Below are 24,210 nucleotides of genomic sequence, written 5' to 3'. Positions count from 1 at the left end.
CCCATTCCTGGACATTTTGCGGAGGGATCACAGCAAACCCTTTTGGAAGACTTTTAACTAGGGAGGGCACTTGTGCCTGACTTGAACAACGCATGGGTGAGCTGTGCTGAGCACCCTGGAACAGCAGCAGAACTGCGGTGTGCCATGACCAAGTGTTCCTGGGCACCAGGAGGGCTGCATCCCGGCTGTCACTGCCCAGGGAAGGGGGCTGGAGACTGCCACGCACACCCTGGGCAGGGGCTGGTCACCAGCTGCGATGGCTGATGGACAGGATGAAATCCATAGATGTGCTGGAGTCCTGCGCCCTCCTGCCACGCCATGAATGACGTCAGGTGGAGGAGATGAAAAGCCAGGACAGCTCCAGGAATTAAAGCAGCTTGTCTGGGATGAAAGAGAAACCGACTTCAAATGCCACCAACCGCGCACGGCGCAGCTGCCACTGCTCTGCCAGGGCTGAGACGCGGACACCACGCGTGTCCACCCTGACACCACGGGCACGGGACACGGCACAGCAGGGCAACGTGGCAGAGCAGAGCGCCAGTGCTCCAAGGACCAACCCGGTGGTGCCACAAGCGTGGGACTGTGGTCGAGTGAGGACACCAGCGTGGCCATCCCACAGTGACCGACTGACCGGCGGGGCACGGGCCTCAAGGGCTCTCCAGGGGCGCTTGGGCTGCACCGAGGGCATGGAAGCTGCTCAGTGTTTTACAGGGAGATGTCGCTGGGATCTGAGAGCGGACTGGCAAGGAGCTGGCAGCAGGAGGGACGGGAGCCAACCTTTTGGTGTCGCGGGGAAACTGGACCCTGCGCGGCGCCGGAGGCACGCGGCAGCTGTTCACAGCTCCTTCCGCCTCCATTTTTCACAGCTTAAGCACTCGCCTGGCACCTCCATCCGCTCACACACAGCCCTTCTCATTTTCCCATCCTTTCCCCACTTTCAAAGCAGATTTTGGACACTTTGGAAAAGTAATTGCACATCTGTGTGGGACACCTTTCCACGCCTCCTCCCTCTTACACCTTTCAGGGAAAGGGACTCCCAAATTCCCTCTCAAGACCTCAGTGCTCGTGTTCTCCTGACTCCCCACATGTGGGACACTCGTGTCTTAAGGCAGCTGCCACCCGTGTCAATGATAACGCACTGTTGACACCACTTTTGCATCTTCATGTTATTTGGAAACAGCTGTTTTTTTGGGACAACATCCGCGGGTGGGTTTGGCAGCTCTGCCTCGTGGGTTTCCATGGCAGAGCCCTGCGGGTGGACGGAGCTCTGGCGGCACCACAGCCGGCCCTGACCCGCGGGGCGTCACCCCGACCCCCGGCACCGGGCGACGAGGCTCGGGGACAGCCCAACCGAGGCACAGCCCCGGCCGCGGCACCTGGGGGCACCGGCTGCTGCCGCTGCCCTCAGCCCGGCGGCCATCCCGGCTGCCCTCACGCCGGGGCGCTCCCCAGAGCAGCTCCCCTGAGGGACCAGCCCGGCCCCCTCACCGGGGGGCTCCCCTCACAGTCCATCCTGGGGCTGCCCTTGGGCGCCCCCCGGTTCCCGGTGCCGGGGGCTCCCCTGAGGGTCTCCGCTGTCCCCGGCTCCCCTCAGGGCAGCGGTGTGGGGTCAGCCTCCACCGCGCCCCCCCATCCCTTCCAGACTCTTCCCCCGCACCCCCCCGCCTGCGCACGCGCGGCCGTTCCGCCCCCGCCGCTCCCCGGTCCTCCCCCGCGCACGCGCAGAGCGGCCGCGCCGCCGCCGCCGTTCCCCGGCGGCCCCTCCCGTGCTCGGCGCAGGCGCAGCGGGCTCGGAGCGGCGTCGGGCGCGCTCCGCTGCACACCGGCCCTGCGAGCGCCGCCCGCTCCCGCAGCCCCGGCCCGACCGCCCGCCCGCCCGCCCCGCCGACCGCGGCCCCGCCGTGCGCCCCGCCGCTCCCCCGGCCCGCGGCTCCGCTCCGCTCCGCTCCGCGCGCGGCGGAGGCAGCCGCGCCCCCCCCCGGCCCGGCCCCCCCTCCTCCCGCCGCCCCCTCGCCCCCGCCGGGCCGCGGAGCTGCGATGCCCTCGGACTTCATCTCTCTGCTCAGCGCCGACCTCGACCTCGAGTCCCCCAAGTCGCTCTACTCCAAGGGTGAGTGCCCGCGGCGGGCTGCGGGGGGGCGGGCAGCGCCGGTGCCGGCGGGCCCGCGCTCCGCGCCGCCCCGGGCCCCGCGGGGCAGCGCCCGCCCGCCGCCCCCGCCGCGGGATGCGCGTCCCGAGGGGCCCCGGGGCCGCGCGGGGCCGCCCCGGCTCCCCCGGCCGCATTCCTGGCCCGGCCGCGGCCGCCGCAAGAATGTGTCCCGACAGGTTCCGGCGGCGGGGCCGGCGGCGGGGGGCTGCGGCCCGCCGGGGTCCGCCCGGGCTCCGCCGGGCCCGGCTCGGCCTGCAGCGGGAGCTGGCGGCGGGTGGGCACCCCCGAGCTCCGCATGGAAGGCTCCGGGAGGGCGGTTCGGCGGAGCAGGGAGGCTCGGGGGGTCGGGGCGGGATGCCCTGCCTTGGGGTGAGCGCGGCCGCGGTCCCGGTGCTCGCAGCATCCCCGGCGTTATCCCCGTGCACCGGGGCGCAGCAGCAGTGCCTGCGGGGACTTGCACCCGGCGGGGATGGAGTGGGTTTAAAAGGAAATTAGATTAATTTCTGTTTTCATAATACCGAATTTGAGCTCTGGCAAGTGCACGTGAACGTGGGTAAGTCTGTCAGGACAAGTGTTATGTACTACAGAGTTTTTAACTCATTTTCTCACGTTTAAAAGACTTGAAAGCCACTATTAGTTTGTGATACTGGAAGTACCAGTTATTAGTTTACTTGTAGTTTGTTGCACACACCTGCCCACACTACAGCTGGTGAGGGGAGCAATTTTGGGGCTGTATGACAAAATAAATGGAAAAGTCTCTTATTACCCTGAAGTAAAGGTTTAAACCAGTTTAATGTTGTTGCAGCATTAACATGGTTAGCAGTAAAGATTAATTTTTTTTTAGGATTATAATATGGTCATTAACTTGGAGTTGTGTGTTGGTAAGAGATGAAGATACAAGAAATAAAAAGACTTTAATGAATTAAAGTACATATTGGAAGCTCTCAGACTGCTCAGAGTAATTGCCTCTCTCTTTAAAGTTATCACTGGGTGCTGGTAAGTTTTTTTTAGGATGTTACTTGAGGGGCTCAAGGCTTTCTGGTTACCCAGCACAGTGTGTTCCAGTTGGTTCAGTCCTTGTGCCGGCAGTAGGCAGAGTGTTTTGGAACAGGGTAATTCAATTAAAAACACAGGTGATAAACCCCATTGAAGTTATGATTTATCCTACCGGAAATTTGCGAAGTGTGCACTGTTAGTTTGTAACACATTGAAAATAAAAATGTTCTGTGTAAGTCACAAAATTGCTTCAAGGACTTGTTAATTGAGCAGAACTTCTGAACTGCCCAATCTTACTGTGACCTCTCTTTTATTTTTCTTGTATTTAATGGAATGGTTGAGTGTTTCAGGTTGGAAAAGAGTCTCAAACTGATTAATCAAGAGTGTATTTTTCTTCTGGTGCAGAGATGTGGGTTCAGAGCTGGAAGAGGTCGAGGGAAGGATGTTGTGGTCACAGTGAGCTGCTTGATCCAAGCAGGATGCCAAGGCAGAGGTGTATAACGCAGAGAAGGGTTATAAAGAGGTTAAAGCAAGCTTTGCTTTTCATATTTTGTCACAACAAAAGATCAAGAAGATAACTTGACATGCAATTTAACTTTAGAACCAATGAATATGCTTCTTGAGAATGAATAACAAAGTGATTGTGAGTATGATTTTAATTGAAATTTAGGAAAAGGTGTTACTGCATCTCTGATCAGAACACACTCCAGTACTTTTTTTTCCCCTAGATAGATAGAGATAAGTGATCCCGTGGACAAGTGCTCTGGCTCAGGGTACAAGTACAACTGATGAGATAAAGGGAAAGGTCTGAACACAGTGAGAGAACCACAAGTATGCATTTATGATGAGGGTGTGTTAGAGGCAGTAGTTTCCTATAACTGCTGTGCTTTCAGCAGCGCGGGTGGAATCCAGCCCCAGGTTGAACTGGGGCCAGTCCCTCTGCTCTCAGTCGCATTCCTGGGCTCCGGGTGCTCCTGGCTGTTGATCCCGGCCTCGGGAGCTCAGGTTGGGCTGGGCTGCAGAGCTGCTGGGGTTTCTGACAGAGAAAATTGGGTTTGGTGGAGTTAAAGCGGCAGAGTCTGCGTGCACTGATTAAAAAAAAGCAAAGTTACGTTTGGAAACCCAATACTGAAGTTTTTAGTAGTGTGATTTTTTTTTCTGGTGCATTTTCTCCCCTTCTCTGGACAAACTGATTTATGTCATCAGCCTGTCCCCGCACCATGCGTTAAAAGTTTTGTCTTGCACCACCATCTCAGTTAAGAATTTTGTTTTCACGTTCTCGTACAAAAAGGTTAAACAAAACTCTAAAGGCTGCCACACCTCAGGTGAGTGTGAGTGGGTAATATAAACTCACCCCGCAGTGAGAGTCGATGATGTAAACCCTGCTCCGATAACTCACTCCAGTGATTTCTTTTCATTTATGCGTGTCTTGGGAGCGGCAGTATTTTCTTTGAGTATCTAAGTACTTTGTGTCCAGCTTTTGCCCCCGTAGGTGTGTTTGCACGAGCAGCTCCAGCCCAGTGGATTCCCACGTGCAGCTGTGTGCTCCTCTTTTCCCCGTGGCTCTGCTCACGCCAGCTCTGACGTGGCCGCAGTGAGCTGGACTGGGAGCTGAGCACGTTAAAATTAACTCAGCTTCTCCCTTATTCCTTCCCCAAGGAAAAGGGGAGGAGAAACGTTGGTTTTTAATGGGGTGAGTGTTCTGTGTTTGCTGTGGGTCTTCATGAATGGCTTGTGCTGACTCAAGGAAGGGACATGTGGAAACTGGCCTTAGGGAAAGGTGGGACTAGTTATTTCAGCAGCTTTTATTGGCTTAAAATGATAGTGAAACTGTACTGAACTTGCAGGCCTCTGCAACAGGATCTCTAAATGTTTCATATATTGGTTGTAGCTGTTAAAAATTAAAGAAATGGGTAGTGTGGATTCCAGGGGCTGTTGCTGGAGCTCATCCACAGACCCTGAGGAGCTGGCTTGTGTGAAGGACTAAAACCAGTCTTTTAATGTATAGTCAATATTAAATAATGTATAATCAATTAAGAAATGCTTTGTAACCATTGCAGAAGGATGACATCTCCTGCTAAGAAGTTAATAGAGATATAAAAAAAATATGCATCACTTCATGCTGAAAATATTTGGGCTGTAGTATGTTTCTTTCCCATCTTTACATAACACACTGTCCTTTTTGGGATAAACCAACCCAAATGTGCATACAGATTAGTAACGTAGTAGAAAAATCACTGGAGCATAAAACCTAAAACCTTGAGGCTGGTTGTCCTGTGGTTGAATATCATCTGCAGCATTCAAACAGAGCAAAGTTGGCTCTTCGTTGGCAGCAGGCAGAGGTGAAAACCTGTAATTAAAGCAGTTCATCAGATGTCAGGGACCAAATCTGATTAAACATGGGATTAATTTAGCTAATACATTCACTTTGAGTTGCCCAATAAAGTGTGTGTACTAATAAAATGGCATTTTTGCACTGTAGCACAAGTGCAGTTAGAAGTTTTTATTCATGTCCTGCATTTTGCTTTCCACAATGGAGTGACTGTAAAACTGAGAGACTTCCTGGAATTTGGTAGCGACAAGAAGAATGTTAGTATTCTGATAAATAGCTCTTTTGCCCTAAAAACGTCATGTAACCAAAACTCAAATGTTCTTCATGCGTAAATGTGAACTGACTGAAATCCACTTGTGTTTGCTGGGAATTGGGATACAGAACATGGGGTTTGGTGATTTTTCTTTTTCTCTACCAGAACTCTTTTCTTCTGTGATTCCTGGGATAACTCTAGTAAGACAGTGACTAAATTATCAAAGAGGGTTGGAAAAGATGCTTTATAAAAATAGTGTAGAATTTTAGAACCAGTACCAGCAGGGTTTAGGAACAGAAATCAGACTTGGCTTTTTTTTGGTAGCAATTTTTATTTTTTGTAGCTGGTAGAAGGTGCCACGGTGGATGCACTGTGCTGAGTGTTCCGTGAGGGATGGATCCCTACATCCACCTCTTGCAGCTCTGCCAGCTGCCCCCAGGACATTCTGACTTAACCAAAGTGGATTCAACCAAAGTTCTTTAACTTGTGCGTCAGCCTTGTAAATGTCCTTTCCTCCTTGGAATCTTCCTCTTATTGGCTTTCAAAACAAAACTCTGGAATATTTTGCTGCAAGATGATTGTGTGGTGCTGGGGGTAGGGGGAGACTCTGAATTCACAGCTTTCCAGGGTGTAATTTGAATATTCTGGTGAACAGCCCCTTTTCCTCACCGTCTGTTCTCACCCATGGACTGGGCTCTCAATCCTGCCAGCACAATTGTTGTTTGTGGTTGGGAGATGAATGGGATTGGGAAGCTGATCTAGAATGGGGATATTGTACTTCTGATCGGATTTTCTCACATTGTTCTGCTTCCTGGTCTAGTTGCTGTGCAGCTGCGCCAGGCGTGGTGTCACGGCAGGAAAGGGGGGCTCTGGAGCTCTGGGATCAAGTGGTGGAGGTGGGAGCAGATGGGCTGAAACTGCTGAGCTGGCTCTGCCATGGAAAGAAATGCTCCTTGCATTGTGCCTTCTGTGCTGTTTGCTGTGCTGGTGCTCGTGTGCCGAGACCTGGACAGGCAGGGCAGCCCTGTCCCTGGAGAAATGTCTGCTTCTTGGTTCTAAGGCTCCTTGGAGTCTTTGATTGTCAGTTTGACTTGTTTTGGGTACTTTGTTGTAGTTTTTTCTGTTAGAGAATCCCCATACATTGCCCAGTTCTCTTGTCCCTGAAGTGTCCAAGGCCAGGTTGGATGGGGCTTGGAGCAGCCTGGTCTGTTGGAAGGTGTCGCTGCCCATGGCAGGGCTGGGATGAGATGAACTTTAGGTCCCTTCCAAACCAAGCCATTCCATGGCTCTGTGATTCTGTACTGCAGATTAATGTTGTCAAGAAGTAGAATTTTCTTATCATACACTTTTGTGGTTGTAGATTAAGCTTTTTCATTTTTTAATGAAGCATTGACCTTTATTTATAAATTTTCAATAGCACGGTTACCTTTTGGTATCTGTAACTAGAAACAATTGGTATTCTGGAGCCTTGATCTGACTTTTGCACTGGTACACTGGTTGTGTAGTTTTATATGAAATATATTTCACAGAATCATTTAGCTTGGGAAAGACCTCTGAGGTTGAGTTCAACTTTTGAGTGATCCCCACCTTGTTGACCAGACAAAGACACTCATTGCCATGTCACTCATTCCTTGAAGACCTTCAGGGATGGTGAAAATGAAAGACAACTAATACTTCATTTTATACAAAAAGGCAATGACCTGAACTAATTTTGAAGTGTAGAAGTGCTGGTGAACACCAGCAGGAGTTGGTGAGTGGCCAAAGTGCAGGTGAAGCAAGGTGTGTGGTGGTGTCTCTGCAGCTATCACGTGTGTTATCTCAGTGAGCATGTAGAGAATAAATGATGAGGCTGGACAGTCAGGCCAGTTTGTCATTAGTGATTGTTTTAGGAACTGACTGAAACAAACTCTCAGACCCAGCTTTGAACTGTGTAGTAATAGCAAGTGCTAGTGGGCATGCAGTAAAATCTCCAGTAACTGCTGTTTGCAAAGCAAGCAATGCTTCAGCAGTGTTTAAAATGTAAATGTCCAGCTTCAGGTACGTTATTTTACTATATTTTATAGCTCTGAGGCATCTGTGAGGGGAATATCACTTAACCAGACTGAGGAATGTTGTCACTGTTTACATAAATACACTCTGTAGTTGTTCTCCCTTCCCTTCCATCACTTGTCCCTTCAGCATTTGGAAAGGTTTATGGTTGCTTTGTAAATAACGAGAAAGAATTTGGGGTCACCTTACAAAGTTTATGAAACTGACGGGATGTGCTGAGGAAACACAAGCTTTTGACCCTAACAGCAGGCTGAGTTGTGGTGAAGGTCGGGAGTTTGGCACACAGGGAAGATGGACAGTGGCTCCTGTCAGTGCCCAGACAGGGTGAGGATGTGGGAGAGAGGGGTTTAAAGACAATCCTAAAGAGTTTCCAAGTGTTGGCATTTCCATTCCCGTTCAGAAAAACTGACACTACATCCAGTTGTTTCAGTCCCTCATTGTGTGCAGGCCTGATGTTTTTTGTGCATGTGGATTCACTCAGCAGAGAGTCAGTGAGTTTGGATAGGAGCACCGTGGGGTGACTGGGGAGTAATCAGCTGCAGAGTCCAGAGCTCCTGTTAACTGGCAGTTTTCTGCCTTTGCAGCGAGGATCCTGTAGTGTGGAGGTGTGTAAACCCTTACTGTTTGGGGCAGAATAGGAGTATCTAGACTTTAACTCAGTTCTTTTTTGACTCTTGATTTGTTTTTGGACTCGGCAAGAAATCGCACAGCCTGGTTGTATATGTGGTGAAGAAAGACTTGTATGTCATTTAAAGTTCACTCTGTTTTCAGTTTAGGAACGAGGAGGTCTCCTGCTAATATTTGAGTATGTTTTGCTTCTTAGGGAGGAAAAAAGGCAGCTTTCCTTGGAATGTGTATCCTTATTAAAGCAGATTTACTGAGGAATTTATAATTACAGTTTCTCATAGTCTTGGTTTTATCTCCCAAGTAAATGATGCAGAGCTCAGGAATCTGGTTTAGGTTAAAGTTCTGAAAACAGTCAGATGTTCTGGTGGTGGGAGAGGATCTGGGTGAGTCTTGTGGAAGCAGTGCCAGCTTTCAGTCTCAGCCCTTGGGGCTGGCAGGGACCTCTGGAGATGATGGAACCAGTGCTGGGACCATGCCCAGCAGGGTCTGACTGTCCTCACGGGGACTCCACAACCATCCTGGGCAACCTGGGCCAGTGCTTGGCTGTCCTCGTGGATAAGATAATTCAGATGGAATTTAATGTGTTTTAATTGGTGCCCATTGCCCCTTGTCCTGTCATGGGGTACCGGAGAGAGGAGCCTCTCTTGCCTCCTGTCAGGAATTTCCACACATGGATAAGACCCCCCAAGCCTTCTCCATCTTTATTTCCCTGAGGAATCCCTTCCAGGTGCAGTAGTTGTGGCAGGTTTCCTGAGCATGCTCCTCCTGTTCCTGATCAGCCCTTGGAAGCGTGAGAGGTGTCAGACTCACCAGAGCTCTGTATTGAGCATCACCTGTGGTTTGAAAAGCAGTGTTTATCATCAAACAGCTGAGTTGGCAGTAGAAAGCAAAGTGCTGGTTGGAAGCACAGACATTTCTCAGTTTTGGTGATGATGAAAGAACATACCTGTTAATGGGAGCAAGGGCAGGGAGGCGTGGGGGTGCTCTGTGGGCTCGAGATGCTGAATGTCATGTTGAGAGTTACTGGGACAGGTCAGGTCTCAGGAGCACAGCCTGTACATCCAGGTTTATAATGAAATACTGAACCCACGGGGTGGCCGCAGTTTTTTCTTCACCTTACGTATTGTGGTACTGCCTCAAAAGAAAGAATCTTGTGTCTCTCATTGCTGCCGCTGCTTTTCTTGCTCACAGCAACTGTAAGAGATGACAAAAATAACCCCATCAGAAAAAATGGTGCAAACCTGTACAGGCTGAGAAATGTTTTAAGACAACAGTAAATTGTGGGTCAGGTGGATTCCGTGTGTCCCTGAATTTGGGTGGTGCGTTGTACCTAAGGAACTGCCTGATTACCTCTGTTTCTGGTGAACTTTGATTTTTGAAACAACACAGGTGTTTTAAAGGGGTTGATAAATAGCTATTACTGATGTTCTTTGATCGCTCGGTATTTGGGTTTCTTTAAACATTTCAAGGCCAGGTTGGCCGGGGCTTGGAGCAGCCTGGTCTAGTGGCAGGGGGTGGAATGAGGTGAGCTCTAAGGTCCTTCCAAGTTCAGCCAGTCTGGGATTCTGTGTTCATGTCCCTACTGCTCTGTCAGCCTGCCTTGTCCACAGTGGTGTTTTAGGAGTATTTTTATGTTTTTGGTTTTTGTCTGGAGTTTACAACTGCATAGGACAGATGTCTCAGTAAGTCATTACTGGTCTGTTCCTTGAAGTGACAATTCCTAAATAATGTTGTTCTCTCATTCTGATATGTGTAAAATTGGATGCAAACAAGATCCAGGATTTATACTGCCTGTCTACATTTATAAAAGTCCTCTTTGAGCTGTGAATGGGGATGACTGAAACACAGCCAGGAAAGCTTTATTTGATATTTGGATGAATGCCATAAATAGAATTCAGCTAACACATGCCTTTGTCAGTTGTTGAAATTCAACTTTAAAAGGATTAATTTCTCAACTCTACCCTGCTATGCACAATCCTGAATATTGAGATTAGCAACTTTTCTGAAGGTTGGTGGGATATAGTGCAGGAGCTGGTTACGAATTGCTTGCAAAATTACCTATTTAATACTGCCATTTTTGGTAGTAATGCTTGTCCTTTAGAAAAATACAGGAAACCACTTTTAGCTTAATTTTTTATTTTTAAGTACAAGAAATAATGATACTGTGGAAATGTTCAAGGTTGGGTTGGATGGGGCTTGAAACAGCCTGGACTAGTGGAAGATATCCATGTCCATGGCAGGAGGTAGGAATGAGATGGGCTTTAAGGTCACTTGCCACCCAAACCAGCTTGGGATTCTGTGATATTAGAGTTGTGATCAAATGTTAATGACTTCATCATTAATAATATATTACTGATCATCTGTCATTAATAATATATTACTGGTCATCTTTCCCTGAAAGAGCAGCTTTTCAGATCACTGCCCTCTCTCCTTCACTAACACACTGGAATGTGCATTTCAGGGAGCAGCAGCGTTTGCAGGCAAGGTTTGAATTTCAGTGCCCAGTGCTGCGTCATCAACGTGGAGCACTCGGATCCCCTGGGGATTGTGCAGAGTGGAGCTGCCCCAACATCAGCTCTTTCATCCTGAAGTTTTCTAGCACAGGCAGCACCACGGCATCTGCCTTCCCCTCCACGCGCGTGAAGCCTGTTGATTTAGGGTTTGCTGCTTTTGTCTGAAGCCAGGGGGAACTGGAAGGAAGATTTTCTGTTTGGCTGTGTAAAACATCCTTGTATACACTGCAGTTTCTTTGAAAACCTGCCACTGTTGCTGTAGCAGCAATCTAGCCCTGCCAGGGCTGACAATAGCAGGAGTGCTTCCAGTCTTTCCCTGCTCCACCATCACGGGCGTGCTGAGGCTGGCGTGGCACACAGAGGGAGTACTGCTCTGCAGTGGGTTTCCTCTGTCAGGGCAGCATGACAAGTCTCTGGTGACAGATCTGCATCTGACAGCTGTGTGGAAATCCATGGGCAGCGTTGGGCAATTAGGAAGAGCGTGCTAATTAGTCTTTATGTATTTTTGGTTGCATGCGAAATTTTTATTGAGTCCTTTGTTTAATTGTATTGAGACATACTCAAAAATATGAAATAAAACTGTTTTAGTAAGTGTAACCTGGTCGAGTTGGCACTGGGGTAAGACAGGACAGAGAGTCTTGTGAGTTATGTTCTTAATACAACTCAGCTTCAACTCTTGCAAAAATATGAGTGATTAGACCAGTAACTGTAAAATATGTTAGGGTGTCTGTTATCCTCCTGCTCAGCCTCACTGGCTATGGGTTGCTTCTTGCTGTCTGGCTTTTGCCATGCAGTTATGTCACAGAATGTCACAAGTGTCACAGAATCCTAGGATGGTTTGGGTGGGAAGGGACCTTAAAGCTCATCCTGTTCCACCCCTGCCATGGCAGAGACCCCTTCTGCTGTCCCAAGCCCTGTCCAGCGTGGCCTTGGGCACTGCCAGGGATCCAGGGGCAGCCACAGCTGCTCTGGGCACCTGTGCCAGGGCCTGCCCAGCCTCACAGGGAAGGATTTCTTCCCAATATCCCATCCAAATCTGTATCTGTGGTTCAGTGGGACTTAGTGCTGTGTTAACACTTGGTCTCGGTGTTCTTAAAGATCTCTCCCAACCTTAGTGATTCTGTGATTCGTTGAACAGTTGCTGGGGTCCTTCCTTTTTACTCTGTGTGAAACCTAAACCTGTTTTCAGGACTTGTTTTCTCTGCTGCCAAGCTCGTGATGTTAAATCACTGAAGTTGCCAAGGTGTTAGGAAATGCAGGAGTAGGACATATTACAGACTGTCATAAATCCTCTTTTGACAGATACAGAACAAAAGCTGATTTACTCTTTGTTGTGTTTTCTTTCCGTCTTCCAAATCTTTTTTCGTGTAACTTTATAATATAAAAATCTCTGCTGTCCCTTAAGCAGAGCTGCCACGGCCTGCATTTGTCATGGGTGATTCTCACTTCTGCAAGTGAGAGTTTGGATCTTCTAAGGAGTACTCAGAAAAACCAACCAAACAAAGAAAAAGGAAAAAGCCCAAACCTCAACAACAACAAACCCTCGGCACTGAAGTAGGAAGTGCTTTAGTGGTCACTGATCTGTCTGGACTGTGCCTGTCTCAGTCTGTTTCTCTTCTGGTTTATGCACTGAGCTTTGTCTCTCCTAGTTTCCTTTCTCAGACTCTGAGAGCTTCCTCTGTTGAGCTTCTTACTGGGTCCTTGTTATCCTTCTTTGGCTTCCCTGCACGCTGTGCCAGTGCCGGGTGCCCGTGCCGGGTGCGCTGTGCCAGCCGTGCTATCGGCGTTGCCCTGTCAGTGCCTGAAACGCTCCGTGGGCTGGGACAGATCCCCTGGCACTCCCTGCCAGGGGGTGTGGGTGTGCTGGCTCAAAGCAGAGGGAGGAACAGTGCTGTCTGCTCACTCAGATCCTGGAGGGTGCTGCAGTGTTGGATTTTCACTGCAGGAGTTACCCCTGAGGTTGCTTCTCCTTGAGGAAGGGAGAGCAGCCCAGCTGTGAGATGTGAACTCTCTAGTGGGGTGGCCCAAGTCTTCTGAAATGTATCCTGAATTCTCTTCTGGTATTGGGAAAAAATTCCTCCCTGTGAGGCTGGTGATGCCCTGGCACAGGTGCCCGGAGCAGCTGTGGCTGCCCCTGGATCCCTGGCAGTGCCCAAGGCCAGGCTGGTTGGGGCTTGGAGCATCTGGGACAGCAGAAGGTGTTCCTGCCCGTGGCTGGGGTTTTAATGAGATGAAGGTCTCTTCCCACCCAAACCATTCCAGGATTCTGTGGTTCTCTGAATTCTGTGTTGTAATTACCAAACTTATTCAGTCAATGCTGTTCTGGGGTCTACAGGAAAACCTGTTTATCTTGGGGAGAAGAGCCAGAGGGTCTCTCAGCTGGCTCTTCCAGGCTCTTCCTGATGGGCAAAATAATCTGCATCTAAGTCTTCCCACACCCTTTTGTGTACAGAAAAATCCCTGAGGGCCATGTGATATGAATGTCTTTTAACAAAGTGAAGCTTTGATTAGATGTTGACTATTTAGAGCTCCCCCATTCTTTCATCGTTCTCTAAAAACTCTCTGTGAACTAAGATATTGTGGTGGAATCAGTGGCCTCCAATAAGCTCAACCACTAAGCTGTGGTGGTTATGGACACTGAAATTCTGAGTAGAACTGAACTTCAGGATAAACAGATAAACCAACCACAAGGTTTTCTGGCATAGGCCTGGATTTTTTAGGCCTAGAGTAGATTCTGGTTTTAGCATCCCTTACTCACAAAAGTTTCTGAAATATGTTAAGTCACATGTATTGTTTTATTAAAATGCAGCGGCCTTTGGAGTGAGGAGTGACAATCTGACATTTGGAGCCTTGGTAATTCAGGTTTAGCCCAAAACTGTGTCTTAGATTAGCATCATAGGACCTTTACATGTGTGCGGGTGCTCTGAAACTGAATTTGCATTCCTGGGGGGAGTGAGGTGGAGTATGGATACTGTTATTTTTCCTTTATAGTTTCTTTAATTTGCTGAGCACCAGTGCTCACTTCACTTCATTGACCTCCCTCGTGTAGCAGAGGCTACTTGCTACTTCATGATTTCTAATTGTTTTTTAATCTCAGTTCCATATAAACAACTCTCTTGGCCTGTTTGCTTGCTTGTTTTTTTGATCAGCTTAGTGAACATCATTAGAAGAGATTTCTGCTCCGATGCTGCCAGCTGATTAGAGGAGGACACCAAGGTTTTGTCTAATCTCTGGTGTGACTGTCATGTGCTGCAGCAAGGAAATGGCTTTGGAAGAAGCAGCCAAATCTGTGCGGGTATTAAACCATGTTGAGGAGAGGAGTATCAGTGGGGATCAAATGGGCAGCCATTCAGTGCAGGGAGCTTATTAAAGACAAGGATTAACTTGGCTGCTGTTCATGAGGTCATGGAAGTGGTAAGGGATTTCCAGGATGTACCTTTCCTTAAGGGCAGAAATGTCAGCAGCAAGTGGAAAATGCCCCATCTCTGCTGCTAATGCTGATAATTTGTGTGGTTCTCATCTTCTCCCATGTATTGATCTTGCTCTCCACGTGATTTCTGTGAGCAGCAAACCTGTCATTACCTGTTAGTCCAGGGGTGGGGATCGAAGTGACACTGCTGGAGGAGCCCCTGGCACTACAGGGGGTGAAGTCCCAGGAGTGGTGGGACAGACTCAGGTGAGATGGAGGAGAGCTGGGGCTGGATTCCAGCAGCCTCCTCAGGGCTGGGCCTGGGAACAGCCTGGAGAAGTGGTGCTGGAGCTGGAGCTGCCTGCAGCCAGGGCTCTCTGCATTAGTTGTGGCCTCACCTGCCTGCAGGCCAGAGCAAACTTCTCTGTCAGGTTTGTGACTTGGCTTCCAGCTGTGGCAGTGCCAGGTAACACGGCTTAGCTTTTGATATGGAGTAGCAAAGCTTAGGGGTATCTTTTCTGTATGTAAAGGAAATTCCATAATGCTTGAAGTGTTTGGAGGTCCCGGCAAAGTGGCCAGGACCTCTGCATTCCTTGTGAATGAGCTGCTGTTGTTTTAAATATTGGAATTGGGTATCTCTGCTCTTTTCCTTGTCTCTATGCTCCCAGCATCACCAGGTGCTGAGTTACAGGTAGCAGCAATTTGGTCAGCCAGCCAGAAGGATCTCAATTCAATTTGTGTCACAGAAGTTTGAGGACAGAGAGGTTCTGTAACACCCTGAGCACAGCACAAGATAACAGGGCACTCAGTTTCTAGAAATCACAGTTTTTATTCGGTCCAGCTGAAATGTCTGTGTAGGTGCAGCCAGAAACTCATGGAGGATTCATGGCCCAGAGGAAGAAGGTGCTGCGTGTGGTGGAATAGAGGATCCTTGTGTACTTGGTTTTCTGCTTTACAGCAGACTTTTTCCATGAGGGGGAGAGCACTCTCTGTGCTGGGAATACCTACTCTTTGGGAAAGGCAGGGCTTTGTATGTGACATGTCCAAGCTCCTCACAGAATCTGGAGTTGTCTCAGCATTCCCACACAGGAAGCACTTGTGTTGTGTTGTCTTTGCTCCCTTAAGCTTAATTGCTCTGTTCCTAGGAATAAAGTTTAAATGCAATCACAGCATGCTGGTGAGTGAGGAGGAATGTGATGTTGCAGGTCACAAGGTGTGCTGTGTTTCTGAAAGGTCCCTTGGTGCTGTGAGGATGAGGATGGGCTCGGAATTCCAGAGGTGTTTGCTGCTGGTGGGGATGGCTGAGCACTCAGACTGTGCTGTAGGCCCAGGTCTGTAACTCAGCCTGATTGGGTTTTGTGCAGAAAATCAAAATCATTCCTAGAAAAGGGTAACTCTGTGTGTGTGCACTGAGGGGAAATGGGTAAAAGAGGAAGTGAAGGACCTTGGTTTGCCATCACGAGCCACCAGCCTTTTGCACTCCTGCTGCACCATCACCACATCAGTTTCACACGCTGTTTTTTGTACCTTCTCAGCATTATTTTTCCTGAATCTTTCCAAGGCCTCTCCTCTCCCCGTTGAAGACAGAGATCCTGTCACCAGCTGCTGGGACTGATCCAGGTCCGTGTTGACCCAAGGATGTATTTTGTGTGGACTGGTGGTCATGTGTCCAGCCCTGCCACAGACACCTTTTGTGCAGTTGTTTCAACTTGAAATGACCCAATTCCAGAGAACCCTGGAATGGTTTGGGTGGAAAAGACCTTAAAGCCCACCCAGTTCCCCCCTCTGCCATGGCAGGGACACCTTCCACTGTCCCAGGCTGCTCCCAGCCCTGTCCAGCCTGGCCTTGGACACTGCCAGGGACTTCAGGATTCAGGAGCAGCCACAGCTGCTCTGGGCACCTGTGCCAGGGCCTGCCCACCCTCACAGTGAAAAATCCCTTCCTAAATTTCTTGATTAGTTTTTACTAATGTATAAATTCAGAATCTTGTGTGCAGGTCCAACTAGTACACAACAAAATCTCCTCTTTCCCGATTCCAGGTGCTGTGTTGTTGGATCCTGATCCCATGTTTGGTGTGGTTCTGGTCCATATAACCATGTGAAATAGAATTTTCTGGACTGGCAGGAAGATCAAAGTTCCAAGCAGCTGATCTCAGATGAGAGATTATAAGGGCCGGATAATCGGATAAAGGGCAGTTGAAGAAATTTGACACTTAAAATACTTTTTGTAAATCTGCCTGTCCCTGTGTGTCCTTGGTTTTGGGAGGAGAATTTGTGAAGCTGGGCTTGTCTAGGCAAGATATTTTGAGGCAAGATAAGAGATTTGGAAGTTTACTGTAGATAATGTCTAATAACTGATTAACAGGTGAGGATTTGTGTCGGGAAATGAGTGTGTGGGACTTCGGGCTGTTCACTAGTGTTTGGTTATCAGGTTTGTGTGTTATCTTGTTTATATTTCATAATAACACTAATCCTGAAACACATGTTGCTTGCTTCCTGTAGGGAGAGAGAAAATGTGTTTAAATGTTGGGTATAAATGGAGCTACTTCCAGGAAAAAAACCCTAGAAACTTGGGATCAGCCAGTGTATTAGTCAAAGGAATTGAAATCAGCAATAAATTACAGGACACTTAGTGCTGTCAGACAGCTTAAACTTCCTCACTCATTCAGTGCTGGCTGCTGGAAGCAGGAATTCTGTCTACACATCTTTTTCTCGCTACTTATGTAGAAATACGTAATGATGCTGAAATGCTGTTTTTGCCTCCAAATGTAATACTGCATTTCTGCAGCAGTCTTTCCCTTTCGTGGGTGTTTTCTGCATGAATCAACGTAAAATTCTAGCAGGGAATTTCATGTTCTCAGTGTTGGTGAGTGCACACATGTCTCAGATGTGGTGATGGAGAGGGGCTGAGCAGTAGGTTCAGCTCTTAGACAGTGTGAGGCAGGGGGGGAGCTGTATCCTCTGGGGAGGAATTAGTTTCCTTGCAACAACTCTCATGTTTCTGGAATTTGTCAGTTTTTGCTTTAATGCTATTTATAGTTCAGCATATATAAACACTGGCCTGTGTTTAGGTGAAAACACAAAGTTTCATTTGAAGTCTGATGTGTGTGGAGTAGGTTTGTGGCAGCAAGAGTTCTTAAAGGTACCCAGGCACTTGGGATCCCTCTGGAAGGTGTTGAACTGCAGTTCAGTAACGATGTGTTTTAGACTGTGAAGCTGCATCTGATGCAAGAAATGCCAGGAGAGTTGTTTTTCTTCTGAAAGCTTGGATGTGAGCATCACCTTCTGCCGTGAGTTCATGGATTCACAGAATGGTTTGGAAGGTAACGCTTGTTCTCACTTTGGCTCCTGTTGTACTGCAAGGAGCAGCTGCATTTGCTGTTCCTCAGAGATAGTGCAGCAGTTTGTACAAGCCCTTGTAAGTGAGCACCAGCCTTTACTCCAGCTGGCACTGGCACTTCTACCTGCAGCAGGACAGGAAAATCACAGGCAGACGTTCAGGGCTGCTGCTACTCAGAATGTTTAGTGAGGGGGATTGCAACAGTGTGTGTCTGCAGGTAACTACAGAACACTTTGTATTTCATGTGGAAGTTGAATATATACACATGCTTCCATTCCTTTCTCCTCAAGAAATCCTCTGAGAGGGGTGAATTGTCATCATCATCTGTCATGACACATAATGTATTCAGGGTTGACTACAGAAGCTCCTTTCCAAACCCCAAGTTCCTGGGTAATTGAGAGTTTGTCTCTTTGGGCTGATTCTTGGGGATTTTTTTGTTTAAGAAGTTTATTTTTGACTCCAGTGTGGTGAAGGTTCTGTCAAGCCTTTTGCTTTAGAGGTATGCTTACATCCAAGACTCCCACAGGATAATTTTTTCTCAGGGAGCACATGATTTTTTTTGCAGTAATCCACAAGCAGCACAATTCTAATCTTTGTGAATAATTCCAACAAAATATGATAAAGAAGGAGGGAAGGAAAATCCAGCATTAGAATTGAAGCACATTCCCAAAGATCACAAGACCATTAAGAGCAAATCTTTTAATTTCATGCTTCATTGATAAAGACCAAGTTACTTGAAATGTGGTCTCAAATATGACACCCAGCCTCTCTCCTGAAACCCCTGGTGAGCACACCTAGGGCTGCAGGTTTACAGAGGCTGGAATTGAGAGCTGTGACTGTGAGAGGATGGAGCAAGCTCTTAGGAGGGAACCTTTGGAGGTCTCCTGGGTAACACACAAGGAGGAAGAGAGATCAGACCCATGGGATTAATACAGCACAGAGAAGACATGGAGCTGTTGGAGCAAGCTCTGAGGAGGTCATTGATCCAAGGGCTGGAGCCCCTTGGCTCTGCAGCCAGGCTGGGACAGCTGGGGGTGCTCACCTGGAGAAGAGAAGGCTCCAGGAGAGATCTTGGAACCCCTTCCAGCACCCAGAGGGGCTCCAGGAGAGCTGGAGAGGGACTGGGGACAAGGGAATGGCTCCCACTGCCAGAGAGCAGGGTTAGGATATTGGGAAGAAATTCTTGCCTGTGAGGATGGTGAGGCCCTGGCACAGGTGCCCAGAGCAGCTGTGGCTGCTCCTGGATCCCTGGCAGTGCCCAAGGCCAGGTTGGATGGGACTTGGAGCAGCCTGGGACAGTGGAAGGTGTCCCTGCCATGGCAGGGGGTGGAGCAGGACGACTTTAAAGTTGCTTCCCACCCAAATCCAGTCTGTGATTCTAAGACTCCATAGGATGTTGTTAGGGTTATGGTGCTAAGTTAGACTTTTTTCCTTAGGAAGTCAGTTGCACAGTTGGAATTCTGAAAACAGGTTTGTCTCAGATTCTCACATGATGTGCTGCCCTCAGCCCTTCATTCTGGATGAGAACAGTTTCTCTGGAAGTTCATGAATTATTTCTTTGTTTGAACAAGTTTGTGTCCTTTGTTTCGGTCTTCAGAATGTGCATCTTAATGTTTGTTTGTTTTCTGAAATAACTTTCTTCCGTGCTGTTATTTCCAAGCACTTACTGTAACTTTTCCCAAAGGTTCTGAAAGGGTTCGCTTATAGTTCATATCTTTTAGGCAAAAACGTTATTTCTTTTCTTGTGTAGAACACGGGTAACGTTTTGATCAAGTTCTTTTTGTTCCACAGAATCTGTCTATGACCTTCTCCCAAAGGAGCTGCAGTTACCACCTTCCAGAGAAACATCCATAGCATCCATGAGCCAAACAAGCGGTGGTGAGGCCGGCTCGCCGCCTCCAGCTGTAGTTGCTGCTGGTAAGGACTCTCCTTTATTCTGCTGTTTTCTTAAGGTTTGTGATGTTCTGGCCAACATGAACAGTGCTGGCAAAGTTCTGAGTGTAAAAAAGAGCTTGTGGAGAAGTAACAGAGTTCATTCTAGGAGAGCGAATGTAGGTGGTGTAGTTCAGCTGGGTGATCAAAAGCGTCAGGTATTTTATGCTAAGGTTGCTGTGTTTCATATATGCATCTCCATAAGCAATAATTTAGCTGTTCCTTTATTCTGTTATGCCACACAGGCAATTAACTCCTAGAATGCACTCTGTCTTCCAAGGGAATAAATCCCTGTTTGGAACTGAGGCGGAATGCTGACTGGCTGTAAACCAGTGGATTCTAGTTAGGATAAAAATGGAATGGGAGATGACATTTTGGGCCATGAAGCTTTTACCAAAATGTGAGGAGGAAGAAAAGGTCATGTTTTCCATTGGGGCCTGAGGAGGTGTAGTATTTAAACTCCTTTCACACACATCTCTAGTGTGATGTGGTAAAAGGTCCTCAAATACATGAGGATATAATGTATATCAGCTGGAACTCTGTAAATGACCAGTGTAGTTATTTTTCTATTTGACAACATATAAAAAAGAGGCATGACCTTTTAATCTGCATCCTTTTCTTATTCCCAGCCACGTTCTAGACTTTAAAGACTCTCACTGATCTTCATTAAACCTAAAAACGTGAGGCTCTAAGGGCAAAGCTTTGATTTGGGAGATGAGGCTCAGTGCTGGCTTGCATCTGGGATTCTTGTCAGTAACTTGTATATATAAGTACACACCTGTGCAATGGGGAAAAAAGATAATTTTGCTCATTATAGATGTGTCTCCCTTCACTGGATAAGGGTGTTTTTTCATAAATTGGTCCCCGTATTTCTTACAAGGTCATGTTCCACTTTCCTAATTGGCGTTAAATTTTTGTTTGAGAAAAAAATGGCTATAGGGTGAGGATTCAGATAGCTGCATTATTCCTGTTTCTCTCTCTCCAAGTTCATATGCATTAAATGTTTGTGTGAGAATGTTTCCCAGATTTGCATGGTGCTGGAATCCTGATCAGAACCTGAAGTGGTTGTAGGTTTGTCAGAGAAACTTTACAGCACTGCTCACCATTCATGTTTTGCCAGAGCTCTCCTGAGAACCTGTGGATTTAACTGTGCACAGTGGAACTTGCGCATTGAAGAATTTGATGCTTTTATTACATCAAAAGGATTTGATGTTTTTATATCACTTACTAAAAAAATAATTTGGGCATCTGTTTCTAAAGTCAAGGTGCTTAATGAGGGGTTTGGTTCATAGACAGAAGCAACCAAATCTTGTAGAAACTTGTATCCTCAAAACAACTGAACAAAAACAGCCCACAAACCCTGTTACACTCTAAATCCACAGACAAGCCTGAACTGCTAATTAATTCTGTACCTAACAGAAAAGACTTAAACTTGAATGGAACTAAAAGTCTGTTGCCTCCAGGTATTTGGCATCTGCCAGCAGCCAGTCCAGATCCTTTAAAAAACCTGAGATGCATTCATTAGGTGTGTTTGGGTTAAACTGCAGCACAAGTTTCTGGAATGAAAACTTTTAAAAATTTATGCTGAGGCTTCTTGTTAAAACTGAAAGAAGACCTGATCATTCACTTATCAACCCTCTTCAATGTCAGAGACCACAGAGGGTCACAGAGGCTGAGCTGATACCAAGCTGAGAGCTGGGATTGTTCAGCATGGAGAAGAGAAGGGTCCAGGGTGACTTTAGAGCTCTTCCAGTGCCCAAAGGGGCTCCAGGAGACCTGCAGAGGGTCTTGGGACAAGGGCCTGGAGTGACACTTGTTAAAAATTCTGTTTAAACTGCCCCACCCAACAAGACAAAACCGCAGAGGAGCAAAGACCCGTTTTGTTTCCATTGCTGCTTTGGATGTGGCACATTCTGTGTTCTTCTGTAGCTGTACCCCCTTGGTAGAGAAAAGGGTGGTTTACTATTTTCTTCAATTGTTGTGGGATTTCTGCAGCATCTTTGAGACCACACTTTCAGTCTGTTACCCTGCCATAAGTAGTAATGAGAGGTGTGGCTGGGGTTTTTTTACAGGAAAATTATCCTGGGCTTTGTGCAAACCAGGTGCTTGTACAGGGAAACAAACATACATTTTACACTTACATTTCGAAAGATTAAGAGTGGCTATCATTTGCATACATCAAATGTTTAATAGCACACTGTAGGCAGATTTTTGGGGAGCTGGTGCTGTACAGGAGCAGGGTAAGGAGGAAGGCCTGGCAGCCTCTTGTTCTGTATCTGAAATTTTCCCCTTGTTTCGTGTAAGTCTTTCTATTTTTTTTTTTTTTGGTCTGGTCTTACTTGCCTTAAAACCTCCTTTTTTAGCTTTTTTAGGAATGAGAGGGAAATGATAGTTCAGTCTGCATAAGGCTGTATATAATCTCATTTACTCTTGTTTTTAGAAGGAAGGGCTAATTTGAACAGCTAGCCACACCATGTAGAATTTCCCTACAGATCTGATTACTCTGGATAATGAGAGGATTCCGTGACAGGGATTGATCCAAAGTGTTCAGAGCTTTTTTCTACTCCTCTAGTAGTTCACACAGCTTGTTCTCTGCTTCCTGAAACACAAAGTAAAGCAATATCTGGCTGAAATTCAGCTTACTCAAGGCTTTTTTGTCACCTTGCTGTGGGGTTTTGTCCCATATAAATCATATTGTAGGTTGGAAATACTGCTGCAGTTAACTCCTGGTTTTTTTGGAGGAGCAGGATAGGCTGGATAGGCAGTGATGACCTCACAGTGACAGACTTCTAGTTCTTCCATTTGGAAATTTATTTTATGATTTACAGAAGAGTTGTAAGAATATGAAAATGGAATGTTGCTGATTGGATTTTCATTAATTTGTTAATAAATGTGTATTTCCTATTCATTAATCCAGACATAAGAGGCATTACCCACTCTGAATATCAGACAAGTGTGATTTCATAGAACTCTGGGATTTTGAGCTGCTATCTCAAGCTTCTAATTCTGTAGTTCTTCTGGAAAACAGAAGGGAGGGAACAGAAATGTTTTTACCCTTGGAAACCATTCTCTGTGCTTGCTACTTGAATTCCAGTGTCTTTGTTCAGGGGACAGGAAAAGGAGGATTTTGCCTGGTGCAGCACCATAAACACATTAAATATGAATCATCTCCAGACTCTGGAAATGCATGAGGGTGTCATGCTGAGAAATGTCATTGTGTGCTCTGCCTGGAGATTTTACATGAAATAAATGTCCCTGAAGCTTTCCCAGTGCTCCTGGAGGGTGTTTGTGAGCTCCAGTTGCAAGCAGCGATGCTCGAGTCTCTCTCAGTTGGTTCTAAAAGCCTGAACAATTTTTGGTGTTGATCAAGACTCCTTGAACCTTAAAATGCTTAAAATTCACTCTGCCAATTGGAGTCCTTTCTCAAAGGTGTCTTTCCAGCTTGTAGGTAGCACATGGTTCTTGTCTTTGGGGCATGATCAGGAGTATTTTCAAAAATTTTCTTGAAATGAGTGTTGCTTTTTCATCCTTTATCTCCAGTGCCAGGAATGCTCGACCCTTCTGAACCTCAGTGAACTGTTACAGAAACTCACTTCCCTTCTCACCATCCCTTGTTCTTCCTGCAGCAAAACTTGGAATGAGATGCTTCATCTTGCTGATGATCTCTCAAGCTGCTTTCCATTTCCCACAGAAGCAAATATATATATATATATTTCCATATTTTTTGTGTTGCTGTCTGGTTTCCAGTTCTCAGTTTCCAGTGGAATTCTCCAGAGTGATGTTCTTGCTGCAGCAGAAGGGGAGCAGGTTTTGTGCTACTGAAATGTAGTTACTGATCTCTTCTTTTGCATTCTCCTTACTGGGATACAGTGAATCTGTGATGTAGTGAAGTCTTCTGGCTCCCAAGCACCTGTGGTTACATCCTAGGAAAATTGTAGGTAAATGGTGAAGCTTTATCTTTTTGTGATCAATTTTATGCTCCTTTTTGTACTTATTTTTAATTAAAGGGACAATCTACTTGCCCAAACAGATGTAATTGGGCTTTTTTTGATTGGAGTGATAATTGAAGTATTGCCATAAGCATATTTGTCATTTTAATTATGAAAATAAGTCTTTGATTTGGAATTGCTGCTTTAGAGGCACAGATAAAGATACCTGCAGTGCCTGTAGGGTGGAGATTGGGCACTAAGGGGTCATGTTTTCTGCTGCCAAAATAAAGCTTTTTCATCCTTCTCCAATGGAAGATTCTGATGAAGCCTCAAAATGGAGATGGGTTTGTTTTGGTTTAGTTTTCCCTGAGTGGCTTCTCAGGCTTCTTAATTTTTATTTTTACTGAAAATATTTTGTTCAGTTATCATCCTTCCTGGTGTCATTAGTCAGTTTTTCCTGTTGATACAGAAATAATTACCAGACATTTCAAAGGGGATCTCAGTGCTGTCCCCAGTTCTCTTATCCTGGGCTTACCATTGCACGTTGTAAACAAATGAGCAGAAAAAAAGCTTCTTCTTTGTAGTTGGTCTCCGATGCCTGTGAAAACTTCCATTTCTTTGTAGGCTTTTCCCTTCCTCCCAGTTGGAAATGCCTTCCTGTCATTTCCAGGATGTCTTCCG

At 46.9% G+C, this 24,210-nt stretch overlaps 1 protein-coding gene across 8 annotated transcripts in view; it reads left to right on the top strand.

Moving 5' to 3' along the window:
• Window positions 1-1,920: 1,920 nt before the first annotated feature.
• NFAT5 (nuclear factor of activated T cells 5) overlaps window positions 1,921-24,210 on the top strand; it is a 54,607-nt gene continuing 32,317 nt past the window's right edge. For 4 of the 8 annotated variants that reach the window (XM_064386521.1, XM_064386520.1, XM_064386518.1 and 1 more), the window contains exons 1-2: window positions 1,921-2,110; window positions 19,460-19,585. In XM_064386521.1, the coding sequence (XP_064242591.1) occupies window positions 2,038-2,110; window positions 19,460-19,585 (199 nt within the window). In that variant the 5' untranslated portion in view covers window positions 1,921-2,037. Of the gene's footprint in view, window positions 2,111-19,459; window positions 19,586-24,210 lie in introns of those variants that run through there. The other 4 variants (XM_064386524.1, XM_064386522.1, XM_064386519.1 and 1 more) reach the window with 3 other exon arrangements.

This window comes from Passer domesticus, chromosome 12, assembly GCF_036417665.1.
Source record: "Passer domesticus isolate bPasDom1 chromosome 12, bPasDom1.hap1, whole genome shotgun sequence".
Classification (NCBI taxonomy): Eukaryota; Metazoa; Chordata; class Aves; order Passeriformes; family Passeridae; genus Passer; species Passer domesticus.
This window is presented reverse-complemented; position numbering and strand designations above follow the sequence as displayed.